Source organism: Lontra canadensis, unplaced genomic scaffold (assembly GCF_010015895.1).
Source record: "Lontra canadensis isolate GAN:19392208 unplaced genomic scaffold, GSC_riverotter_1.0 scaffold111, whole genome shotgun sequence".
Classification (NCBI taxonomy): domain Eukaryota; kingdom Metazoa; phylum Chordata; class Mammalia; order Carnivora; family Mustelidae; genus Lontra; species Lontra canadensis.
Genome location: NW_022631105.1, coordinates 2,425,644 through 2,438,645, shown reverse-complemented (window position 1 = coordinate 2,438,645; position 13,002 = coordinate 2,425,644). Strand labels below are relative to the sequence as shown.

At 52.4% G+C, this 13,002-nt stretch overlaps 1 protein-coding gene across 2 annotated transcripts in view; it reads left to right on the top strand.

The window, feature by feature from the left end:
• RBM33 (RNA binding motif protein 33) overlaps positions 1-13,002 on the top strand; it is a 128,226-nt gene that overhangs the window by 98,105 nt on the left and 17,119 nt on the right. For both annotated transcript variants that reach the window (XM_032840274.1, XM_032840273.1), the window contains exon 14: positions 1,248-1,892. In XM_032840274.1, coding sequence (XP_032696165.1) covers positions 1,248-1,892 — 645 coding nt within the window. The remainder of the gene's footprint in view (positions 1-1,247; positions 1,893-13,002) is intronic.

The following is a 13,002-nucleotide window of genomic DNA, read 5'->3' as shown; positions in this document are numbered from 1 at the left end:
CCGCGTTCAGGTGTGCGCTCGTATCTGCTTGAGCGTGTGCTCACACTTTCTTGACTGCTGGGAGCTGGCTTGCTGAGCGTGAACCTCCCCCGGCAGTCGGCCTCTCCCTGAAAGCCGCGGCGCCTGCGCCTTTGAGCTGTTGTCCACGTCCTCCTGTCGGTCCGTCTTCCCTTAACAAGTGTTGTCTTTCTCCGATGCCTCCCTGAGCCTTCATCGACCTTGGATTGGTTACTTCAGGTCTGTCCTAGACTTTGGAAGTCGACAACCAAGTTGGCTGGGATGGCTTCCGAAATGCCAGGCAAGTCCTCACGAGGCCGGACTCTGTCCTTGGTCATCTGTGTGGGTTCTGGGAGCACCCACAGACTCCTCAGCTGCCTTTTGGTCTTAATTCCTGATTCTCAAGGGTTATTTGTTCCTGGCCGAATTATAGTGAGATCAGGTCCTATTAAGTTCTCTTGTAAAGGATCTTTGGATGAGGGCATCTGCGATTTTTTTTTTTTTTTTTAAAGAAAATTACTGTAATTCTTGACAAATGCTTATCCTAAATAAACTTTCCTCATGGGATGCTTTTTATGAAAGTTCCTGAACTTTCTCAAAGATTTTTTTTGGGTGGACTTTCAGAACAGTTTGGGACTGGCACGTACGAGGCCTGCCTTACACACCATTCGTATTCCGGTACTGCGTTCGCGGCATTTTGATTCTGTGGGGAGTGCGCGAGTTCAAGGTCAGAGAGATTGACTTGTGCTGTTCATTATAACCAATTATTCTGTGACAAATGAGTTTGAGATCAGGCTGAAAATTCTGTACGAAAAATCAATAGTTCTAATCAGGCCCTTTCAGGTCATTTACACCCACCTTTTGTTGGTTCGTCAGAGAAGAGCCAGATAAAACCTCTCTGACAGCACGGTCTCCCTACTGTTGCCGTTTCCATTCGAAACATATTTTGATATCTTAAATGAATACTTTAATTGGTTTCAAACTTGTAAATGAGTGGAAATTTACATTATTTCAATAGTTTCTAATATTCTGATAAGATTTTCCAAATTAGCTTGAGCTGCGTGTAATCGTTTCTCCCTCCCCAGAGGAAGGAGTTATCCTTAAAGTCTATAAGCAGATTTTGAATGGCTTCTTTCCGATCCCGAGCGGAGCGTTTTTGGAAGGCGCGCTTTCTCGGGCTGCTGCGCCGGCCCGGCTCCGCCGGCTTCGCCTCCTGCTCCGCAGTAAAGCAGACGTGTGTTCTCTTGCAGTTTCCTGACGAAGACGAAGAGACGAGGCTGTACCGCTTGAAGATAGAGGAGCAGAAGCGCCTGCGGGAAGAGATCCTCAAGCAGAAGGAGCTGCGTCGGCAGCAGCAGGCGGGCGCGAGGAAGAAGGAGCTGCTCGAGAGGCTGGCCCAGCAGCAGCAGCAGCAGCTCCACCTGCCCCCCCCGGCCGCGGCCGAGCAGGAACAGCCCGCCGCCGCCCCGTCGCCCACCAACGGGAGCCCACTGTTACCCTTCCCAGGTGCACAGGTCAGACAAAATGTGAAAAACAGACTTCTCGTGAAAAACCAGGATGTCACGGTTTCAAATGTTCAGCCCAAAACATCCAATTTTGTGCCATCTGGTGCTAACATGCAGTATCAAGGACAACTGATGAAACCGTTGAAACACTTGAGACAGGCCAGAACCGTACCTCAGAGTCCAGCTCAGCACAAAGTCCTGCAGGTCAAACCTGCGGACGGGGAGGGGCCGCCACCCCCCTCACAGACCGCTCGAGTGGCGTCCCTGCAGGGCCGGCCCCCGGACGCCAAGCCCGGCGCGAAAAGGACTGTCATGCACCGGGCAAACAGCGGTGGCGGAGATGGGCCGCACGTCAGCTCCAAGGTCAGGGTGATTAAGTTGTCAGGCGGGGTAAGTTGACGAGGTAACTGGTGCCTCTTGGAATCTGTGCTTCCCTCACAATGTCCTAATTCCCAGAGAAGGGTTTCGAAGAGAGGGAAGTCAGAGCCGCCTCTGTTGCGGCCCCACGGGCCAGCCGCTCCGTGCTCGCACTCGGTGACGAGAGTCGCCGTTGAGGTTCTCCTTCCGGCCGGGACCCGTGGTCTTTCAGACCCTGTCTTGAGTTTTCCTGAAAGACCAGTGGGACAGTCCCCAAATTAGGTGTTTCTCACTTGTGGCTTATTTTTGTAGATAATTTGTGATAGAAACATCAGGTTTGTTTTAAAAATAAAATTTCCTTTACCAAAAAACAAGTAATCTGTGGTGTGCAGCTGTAGGTCCAGGGAGCACCCGGGGGGGCAAGCGTGCCTCGTGCGGCTGCTTTTAAGCGGTGGCGTTTCAGAGGCCCGTCCCGTCTTCTCTTCTCAAGCTAATCTCTGCCCTCGTGAAGACCAAAAGGATTAACCGAATCCGCAGTGAAATGTCCTGTACAATCTTAACCACCTGCGTGCAGAAGGGGAGCGCGCCTCCTTTCTTTCTTTCCTTGCGGGCGGTTCCCCTTCTAGATCATTCTCAGTGAGGCACAGCCATTGCGATTCGGATGAGCTCTGTACTCAAGAGTAGACACAGTTGCTGCAGACAGGTCGCCCTGCCGAAGGTTCTCGGTCAGGCAGCGCTCTGTAGCATCCGTCCCTACCGTGCCACGTGCTCTTGACCCGCTCACGGGAGGGGACTCGTCTGTCCTGTGTCGATGGCGGGGCGCCCTGCGGTTTAAGGAGTTCAGTTTTATCTTTTATTTCTAGGTCCGTAGACTGAAAGTGTGAGCTTTTCACGTGTGATGAGAAAAATTTTGATAGAATAGTGTGATCTAGAGATTCCATCTTCAACAGACCCTGTGCTGTTTTTTCAGATCTGTTTTTCTCACCTCCGTTCATTGTGATTCAGAGTGTAGATAAGCAGATGGCCTCTATCACGTTAGCTTGTCTCATCATTGTATGCATTTGCTTTCTTCAGGCAAGACCTAAGCAGGAAGCAGTTTCACGGTATCTGTGGTCTTCTGTTTTGACCTTATTTTAGGCAGACTTGTCAGTGTCTCATTTTTTTGCTTGAGTTAAAAACTTAGGAGGAGGGGACATGGGGCCACGGGGCCACGGTTGGGAGGAGGCCTTTTCCCGTGACATTCATGGTTGGTGTTGTGTGTAGTGTGGCTCGTGGGAAGTGAGGTTCTCTTGTGGGCTGGGAGGTCCAGGGGCTGCTGTGCTCTGAGAGCAGCTTTCCCACTAACAAGCGCCTTTCCTTTAAAAGAATTTATCTACTTAAATTTTTGGTTATTTCTCCATTGGGGGGAAAATGTATATTTTGTAAGACTGTATTCCAGAATCCTGCTGTCTAATTACATAGCACACAGAGGAACAACAGAGGACTGCTGTGCCAAAATAGCTCCTTGACAGCATTTGGAATAACTTTTTATCTCTTTGTAATTCTTAAGTCACCTAACCAACATGTTCTGTGTCTTAGGATTTATTCCAGCAAGTCCTGCAGTGGCGTGTTGGCAACCTTCAACTTACGGGGGAGTCAGTATCCCTTGTGTGTCTGTCTCTGAACCAGAAAAAACTGGTATTTCCCAAGAGGCCTTGGGTCTTTTTGTGTGGGTAGAACTGTTCTTAAGAGAACATATTCCTGACCGTGCAGGTGATGCAAAAAGGAAACCATTCGTTAGGTGCTGGGTCAGCTCCCATTTCTCCTGACTCTTGTCTCTGCCCCTGCGGGCCTCCCTCTTTTCTCTGCGGGCCCCGGTGTTATGCCTGGGGCTCAGCCGGCACCCTGGTAAGGCTTTGACAGGCTTAGCACATCACACCCGTGCAGAGCAATATTTATGCGTTTCAGGTTTATAATTACTTACGGAATAAAAGCATCTCGTCGTCTGTTCATGTTCTTGTATTTTGTTGCGAGGCCTGGACTTCTCTACATCCTGTTAGTGCAGAGGCACAGGATATTGTCCTTACAAGGTTTCCTAGAGAGGTTTACTGTGGAGAGGGTCAGTTTGTTTCCTTTGCTTTTTTCTGACCTAAACTGGTGGCAAATAGATGCTGTTACATTATCCATTCGTCGTGGCCTCCTCTAGCTGCGTTGCTCGGTCTCTAGAGAGGACATAGGACGCGGCAGTGCATAGTGTCCCGCTAGAAGGTCCGGTGGAGGTCACAGTTGAGCTCGGTGTCCATCGGATGCTTAGGAAAGCAGAAATGTCTCTGAACTCTTATTCTGATGTACAAATTGGAAATGCCTTAAAGCTTAATTTGGATTGTCCGGGTGTGCCTGTGAGGCGATTGTGAATCAATGCAAAGTTCTCTTTTGTTATTTTCCGTCTTTCATTATTTATAATCAAATAATCTTTGGGTTTTATTACATTGGGTTTTTTAAAATGTGAAAGAGCCAAGTCTTAAAACAGTAGTTATTTTTTTAGTCGTTTTATTATTTTATTTTTAAAGTGATTTTAATTCACCCTAATCACAAGAGAATTTCTTGTCCTTTTATATCGTTTCTCTCTGTTACGGCTAATGCATCCCGGGCCTAGGAAGCGTTTTCAAAAAGAATTTAATAAAAATTCTTTGTGGGTCTAAGTTCTCACGTCACGGCGACGAGTGGCGTGGTGAAGCCCGGAGAGTCGCCACCTTCTTGGTCACCGGTCGTCGTGAGACGCCCTTTCAGGAAAGGTAGCGGTGGAAGCGCTCCCTCGCCCGGACAGAGCGCTCCGGTCCCTCCGTCTGCGGTGGCGCGACACGGTGGGACCCCAGGGGCTGTCCGTGAGGAGGACCCGCGTCTGCGTGGGCGCGTGTCGGTTCCTTGCTCCGAACCCCAGTGTCTGGGCTCCGCGCCGGGTTGTAGAGTGGCCGTGGGAGTGCGTGGCGGCGCGTCCGGCGTGCGGAAGGCGCCCCGCGCCCGTGTGCTCGCTGCTCGCTTCTCGGGCGCTGCTGAGGCCCCGCAGGAGCGCGGTCGCGGCTCCGCCGCACAGTGGTGCTGCCGAGCGCATGCGCGGGGCGGCCTCGTGAGGCGGGTGCGTGCGTGCCCGCGGCCGGGGGAGGACGTCCGTCCCGGGGACGCCGTGCGAGCAGCCCCGGGCCCCGCAGCTGCTGGTGGCCGCGGCCAAGGTTCTCGGGATTTGTGTCTGTAACAGATACAAACGTGGTTCGCCCGCTGCCTTGTTCCGAAGTGTTCCCTGCTCTCGGGCAGGGATGGCCCCCGGCTCTTCCCGGGGGTTCGTGGCGGCATTGATTCGGAAGAGTTGTAGCCGGGGCTTCTCCCGCGATGCGAGGGGTGATGAGCTTCCACCTCTCTGGCCGCCCGCAGGGTAGCGGCCGCCTGCAGAGTGTGGAGAAGGTGTCCGAGGTTGGAGAAAAGTGTCGCGATGGGGGCGTAGCAGCAGCGCTGTGGGCACAGGACTGGAGTGTGGCCGGGTTTCCGTCATTCCTGTTGAGAGCTTGAACGTGGGGGTAAGCGCGGGGGGCCTGACCTCTGGCCCGGTGGGGCGGGCTCGGGGTAGCCGGGCTCCCTGCGGCTGTAACAAGTGCGGTCACATTTTGTACGGAAAACGCTGGGGTGGGAATGAGGGGAATGTGCTGTTTAAGGAGACCCGTGTTGGGAGACTCGCCGACAGGCGTGTGGATCTCCGCTTTCCCGCTCAGAGTTTGCGGTCGGGCGTGGCTCGGCAGATTACCGAAGCCGGGAGCGTGTGTGGCGCGGTGGTTTGCGAGGTGCTGGGTCTTGTTGCGCGTTTCCGGAATTTCGTACGCCTTCCCGGGGTTGCTTACACGTAAGGAATCTACCTGAAGAGCTGTGTGTGATGGGATCGTTCTTCTTCATTATGTCATATGTGGAAAAATTCACTTGCTCATGTCTCAGAAAGATACTTTAGTATTTAATTTTCAGACACCAAAAGAGCAATCTTTTTACCTAGTTTTGTTTATAACCAATACGTAATCCGGGAAAACTACTCAAGTGAAAACTCAAGAATATGAAGTGTTTACTCAGAGCGAACTCGCTGTCGTCGCGCACCCAACCGTTGTGAGTGAGGACTCGGCGGGAACGAGCCCGAGCGCGCGCCACGGGGCCTCCCTCACGAAGGACTCGCGCCACGACTGCAGCTCTGGGTCCGGGCTCGGGCGCGTCGGGTCGTGGCTTCAGGGAACCTTCATTCGGGGCCCCCGCGGGCCCGGCGTCCTCCGGAAACTGCGGCGCGCTCCCCCAGGCCGGCTGGGAGGGTCCCAGGCAGCGGCTTAGTCAGGGCGGCAGTTTCTGGAGCTCTTGAAGAGGACGGAAGCAAACTCTGAATTCAGCGGCTTTATTCTAATTGAGGTAATAAAAATTTTAAGAATTTGGCAGCAAATTAAGTAAACAGGCCTTTGTTCTGCCGGCCACACAGAGAAGTGGGAGAAGCCAGAATGCCTCAGCAGGAAAGCCAGCTGTCCAGTTGCGATGCTCTTGTATTTTATTTTTAAAAGGCTGTCAAGTGCTGCTTGCAGAAGGTCCCAGCGTATCTGTGCGCGTGCGCTTGCTCTGGGGGGTCGGACAGCGTTCGTCCGTTCCTGCCCGCCCTCGCCCGCTCCCAGGTTATTCTCAGACTTTCTTCAGGATGTGGCAGAGGAGGGAACACGTACATACCTGATTGTTCTGTGTTTGGTGGAGGACGTTTTATTTGGATGTAATTTCGGTCGAACAGAAGTTGCGAAAACAGGATAAGGACCTCCTGCCTCCCTCCCCGCCCCCCCCACTTTATGTTTTGCCCCGTTGCGTTGCCGCCGTGTCTCTCTGCCCGCCCCGCACTCAACGCAGCTCTGTCACTGCCGGGGAGTCTGTCGCAGCCTCGCCGCGTCTCTCCTCCGCAGCGAGCTCTCCTCTTGCACATCCATGAGGACACGTCCTCGGAACTCAGCATCGACACAGCGCAGCTCGTCCCCGGCATGGCTCTCCCAGTGCAGAGCCACAGTCCCAGCCCAGCTCAAGGGCATGTGCTGTGTTTATGGTCCCCACAACTTTGGGATAGCAGCTTGGCCTTTGTGTGTTTTGCCCTTGACTTTTTTAAGGAGGGGAGGCTGATGATCCTGTCAGATGTCCTTGAATTTGGGTTTGTCTTACTTTTTCTCGTGCTGTTTCAGGTGATGTGCTTTGGGCAGGAGCCCCATAGAAGGACGTCGTGTCCACGGTGGGTCCTGTCGGGAGGCTCCTGACACGTTTGTCCGGTGTTGGTAACTTGGATCACTTGAGCGAGGTGGTGTTTGCAAGTCTCTGTCCATAGGGTTGCAGTCCCCCTCTCTGTGATCGGTATGTGATTTATGGGAAGGTACTTGGAGACTACAGAAATGTATCATTTCTTGTCAGATTTTCAGTTTTTAGTAAGCCCCGGTATTTTTACGGGGTCCACACTCACTCTGTGTGCTTGCTCCGATCGCTTCCTCTTTGCTCGCGGACTTACAGGCTCAGGCATTCCCAGCAGTCTGGGCCTGTGGATTCTCACTTTGTCCCGTGAACGGTTCCTGTTGTCGGTTTTGAGTTTTGATTGTCCCAGATGGGCCAGTGGGAGCCCCTTCAGGCTGGCTCTGTGTTTGTTGGTGTGTCTCCATCGCTCTTTGAACACAGCCTGAAATCTGGTGCAGGAAGATGATGGGGCTCACGCTGGACTTTGTCCGCTCAGTTCTGGGGTCAGGCCCGCCTCTGCAGGGTGGAGAGCTGGGCGCCGGGTGCACTCACTGAGCGCCATCGCTCTGGGCCCTGTCCGCCTGTGCCCAGCCTGTCACGGTGAGTTCCGGAGGCAGACGAATCAAAAAGAGATGCCGTTGTCCGCTACGTTTCTTGAAACAGGTCACTGACATGACTAAAACAGACTTTCTGCTGTACTGAGTTCACTTTTTGGATTGTTCTTGTGTGGCAAATCAGAGAGAAAGTAACGTCACTGTTTAAACGTTAAAAACGAGGGTATTGGTGGACAAGGAGGCAGCCAAGCCACGGCAGGGCCCGGCGGAGTTGGCAGGTGCAATGGCCCGGGGTTGGAGTTCTGCATTTTGTTCTGTTTGCCGTGCGTGTCCGCAGGGCTTTTTGGCAGCCGTGGCTAGGGGGCACTGCCACTTCCCCAGTCACTCATGGCCGGGAGCTCCGACCTTGGTGCCGACGCTCGTGGTCAGGACAGCTGCTGGTAGAGCATGTCAGGCCGACGTGCTGGGTGCATCAGCAGCGTAGGAGCTGCTCCCGCAGCCTAGGTGCTGCGCGGGCGGAGGCGGCGTCCTGACTGCAGGTAAAGTAGCCCCTGATGGGTGCTGTGATGCGCAGGTAGGGAGACCCGATGAAGGGACTTTGAGTGAAGGGGAGGAGCTGCCTGGGTGAAGCCAGGAGGTCAGGGGAAAGAGAAGAGCCTTCCAGGCAGCTGGGGGAGGGCACTGACGAAGGTCCTGTGCCAGGGAGGTCATGGCCAGTGTTGTCACTGTAGGAAGGCCAGTTTGACCAGAGTGCAGAAAGCAAGTCGGTCTGGAGACAGGGGCTTTTATGGGCTGTTTTATGGCCTCGAGCTCGAATCTTGATCATCAGATCCGGGAGAGCCATTGATTGGAAAGTTTTAGCGGAGAGATGAGGGACTAGTGTTTGAACCTTGTTTTTTAGAAGTATATTTCTAAATTAGACCTTACTTGCTGGTTTTTTTCCCGAGGCTCTGCCTTTAGTGTTAATACACAGAAAGTCATAGGCACAACTGAGCATTGGCTTTAGATATAGAAGTGTTCATCCTGGAGCCATCTGTCACTCTTGGGCACTCCTGGTTTGAGGAGGAGTTACAGCTCCTACGCGTAGAAGGTAGGATTGGGATTGGTCACCTTTACTGCCTCCCGCTCTTCGGCTGTGGCCCGTTTCCTGCCTCTGGCCCGCTGGCTACCTGCCTTGCGCTGGCCACCTGCCGTGCGTGGCCGCGGGCTCTCGGAGCTGTCCCCTGCTCACTGCTTCTGAGGCTGGGCTCGCACTTCTATTCACTTTTTGTGTCCAGGGTTGAGGACGGTTTCAAGCACGTTACCGGTGTTTAAAAAAGCATTTGTCGAAATAATGGAGAAAGTATTTTTCCCTTTAAAAATCTGGACATTGTGTGTGATTTCTTTGGTGAAATACCAAAGCAGGAATTACAACAGTGTGTTTTCCATGAGTGCTTCTGGTTGTTAAAGTATTAGCTGTTGTAGGCATTTGGGTAGCACCAGTTAGCAAAATGGGGGTAAATAGCGTTAATTCTTGTTATTAATTCTCCTGGTCGTCTTTTCACGCTAACACTTGTGGTTCCCTCGCAGACTCCTCCTTTATTCGGCGTACGGAATGGGATTATATTGTACATACGGTTTGGCACTTTTTGGGTTGTGTGAGTGGTGGGTAGGTGTGAGGACATCCAGTGCGGAGACCTGGGCCAAGGCAGAGCATGCCCCGTGCTGTGGGGGTGACCGTGTGACCTGGGCTGAGCTGCCTTACCGGTGCAGAGGGCACTGACTCACTTGATTTCCGGCAGAAGCTCGTGTGGGGTCAGGCTGTCCCTGGGAGCTGAGCCCGCACTCGAGGACCAGGAAGGAGTGAGTTGGGTGGGACTGAGTGGGAAGTGAGGTGCGGGGGGACAGAGCTGCTGTGGAGTGGGGATGGGGGGGGTTCTGGGAAGACCAGATGGTCAGGCAGACGAGTGTAAACTGTTTTAATCCAGGTAGGGGAGCCAGGAGGGCTGGGGGCGAGGGTGAGCCCAGACCCTTCTTGGCGGGCTCCTTCCCTCTCCGGTAGGGGCGCGGCTGATGGTGGGGTGGAGGTGGGCCTCATTGGTTGCGGGGTCCTTTCCCCGTGCCAGGTGCTCATGAGCAGTAAGAGGGCCCGAAGGCAACTAGCGGAAGAGAGTAAGAGACCTGGGCCTGAATCCTCATTAGTCACGTCTTTGAGAATACGTATATTCCAGAAACTTCCTTTGGAGCCGAAGCTATTGTATATAAAGTTTTTAAGAGCTTTGAAGTGCGTTAGTGGACAGAATTAATAGCTTCCAGAGAGAGGACTTGTTGAGCATTCTTAAACACGTGTTTTCTAAATTTGGGCAAAATCAGCAGTTGTTCATTAGAGGACAGAAATCGGTTGTAACGACTGCGTTAATTTTGGGGTTTTTAGGGGTATGATACTGGGGAGTAACATAAGTGCTTAAATCAGAAATAACTCATGTATATTTAGGGATCCGGATGTGGTAACTCATTGTCCCCAGCAGAGGAGGAAATCCTTCTCCAGGGTCTTGGGGAACTGCCCTCTCCTGACTTCCAGTAACGGCCAAGGATAGGAGTCCTGGTACCTCCGCAGGGTCCGCAGGGAAGCAGCTTCTTCCAAGCTGCTCGTCAAGGGCACACTGGAAGCTTCTCTCCCTGGCCTGGAGCCCACCCAAGTGGGGGGCTCAGCTGGAAGAGCCCGAGTCTGCAGGAGCCCTGCTGCCGGAGGGTCCCGGCGTGCCGCTGCCCCACCGTGTTTCCGCCTCAGCTTCCGTTTCCTTTCCAGCGGAGCCCGTTCGGGTGCGAGAGGTGGAAGAGTCGGGGGCAGGAGGTCCTTCCTCCACCCCCAGAGGCTCGTTTTGTTCCTCCAAAGTCCAGTGAATTTTGTCTTCCAAAGACGTCCCCACACCTGACTCGTCTCAGGACGGTAGAATGGGGAGCTGGGCCACGCGAGCCGTGCTGTCCGGTCCAGTGTCTGTGCCGGTCAGCGCGCCCGGGCGTGAGCAGGCGCTGTGTGCCCTGGTCTCCCTGATGTCAGGGGTTTGCTGTGCTTCAGTTCATGTGGGCCCAGTATTGAAATTTTGGGGGAGGCACCGTAGGCTTACGTCGGGTCCGTGTTCTGCACGCTCGCCACGTGTGGGGGTGACTGATTGCACAGAGTCCGCAAATGTAAAGTAGTCCCCCTCCTGTCCTGTTCTAACGGTTTCCTTAGGAAATGGATCTAGGAACCTGGAAAAAACCTTAGCCTGTTTATTTTACTTTTTCTCCTTCAAAGAATAGTCTTCAAAGACAAAATAGAGCCTTAAACGTATTTATATTTGGAAACTTCACGTAGCATGCATATCATTTATTGTCCAGGTTCGGAGTGAGCTTTCTGAAGATTACAGGGCGAGGCCCAGCATTGTTGCAGTTAATAGAAACCCGTTCCGTGCGGCCTGTGGGCTGCGGGATCAGCGGCGCTGCCGTGACAGTGAAGTGGGCCTTATCGGAAGGGGAATTCATAAGAGGCTGCCCTGGGACCCTAACCACTGTCCTTGTGTGTGTCCTGACAATGTTATCTGTCCTCTCAGTGCAGAGTATCAAATGTCTGTCATGAGTACAGAAATTAATTTAATGTCACCTGAAGACATGCAATTAATCTTTTAGAGGTTTTCATAATACCTTTGCAGAAAGAGTTGCCAGTTTGGAGGATTTGGGTTTCGGGGTTTAGAAGAAGATAAGGGAAATTAATTTTTCATCAGGGTTAATACAAGCTAGCAGGGCCACAAAAGCTGAGAAAAATGGTTGGGGAATTTGTCAAGTGTTGTCACCCTAGGATAATGCTGCTTAAGGTCTGATCGGTGTAATCAAGAGTTGAGATTTCTATAGCGAGGGATTAATCAATTTGCTCACTAGCGAATGCAAGTCCGTGATACCACTTCACGGGGTTTAAGAATGAAAATAAGATTTGATCTGTCAAATTGCAAGAAGCCCTGACAGTATCAACGGGCATTTTTATCTGTGCATTTAAACCATTTGTTATAAATAAATTTGTCCTGCTAGTGTTGGTGGCTACAAACCTCAGTTTTGGTAATGATTAAGCTGATGCAAAGTGTTCCCCTAGGCTAACTGAATTCAGGTAGTACCTCTTTTATCTGAAAAGGGGAAACTACTCGGAACAGACAGTGTTTCCTTGGGGAAGACAACCCGCAGAATCTTCTGGCTTGGTCTGAGATAGGCTGGACTTTTTCACCTCATCTGTGTTTAGAGGAAACGGCACACACGCCGCTGTGCAGGGGAAGGGAAAGGGAGCCGGCTCACCTACAGAGATGGGCTTCCACAGCGCTCTTGTTTGGAAGAGGACATCATTTGCCATCCACAGGCGACCGGTTATTCCTTACGTTACCATCGGCAGGTTTCTGAAGTTCCTCATTTGAGGTCAGCGCTATTTTCAAACGTGCATAGCGAAGTCCTAACGATTTCAGGATCTGTGTCGGCGCCGTGACTGTGTGTAGGAGTTGCCGAAGGGTCAGGTGCGAGGCACACCCTCCTCGCCTGCTGTCTGGCTCTGCGTGTGCGCGTGGGTGTTCGCGGTATGTGCCTGCCGGAGCCCAGTCGTGAACGCACTGGTGACTTCCCACGTGTTGATTGGAATAATTCTGGAACGAAGAATTAGCTTGTCATTGTGCTGACTTGAAAGAGACTAATAGTTCTCGCTGTTGAAACAAGGAAACCTCTCCATTTTTCTTACAAAACGGAATCTCTTCTATGTAAGCCCTGAGCGCTCAGCTGTGTGGTTTAGAACAACACACACACGTCATTATAGGGACCCTTCACGCCCTTGCAGGAAGGCTAGTCTTTTTTGTTTCAACTTTTGCTAAAAATGATTCTGTTCAGTTACAGTCCTCCCCTAGGAAGCAGCGTCCAACGGCAGACAACAGGAAGTCCCCACTGGTATGGCGTGACCAAGGGGATCAGGTTTTTCATTTGTACAATGAAGATAATAGTGTTGACCTCGAAGGAGAATGATGTCTGTTCAGAACCCAGTACACTGCTTGTCACATTGCGGATGGTGGACGTGTTAATTACACCGAAACTCTTGGTGCTCGGGGTCCTGGGAATGCCTGGGAAATTTCTGTTAGAGTTTATGACGTCATTACAGCCATAGAAGGTGTACAGAATGGCCCCGACCGTGAGCCACTCCAGGGCTTCCCTAGCGCCTCCCACTTCCCTAGCGCCTTCCCTAGCCTCCCACTTCCCAGTAAACCACTGATGGGAACGGTTTTTCCTGAAAGCTAGGCAGTCATAATCCCTGCCTGAGACGTCCCCCTTTCCGTGAGCGTTGTTGCCTCAAT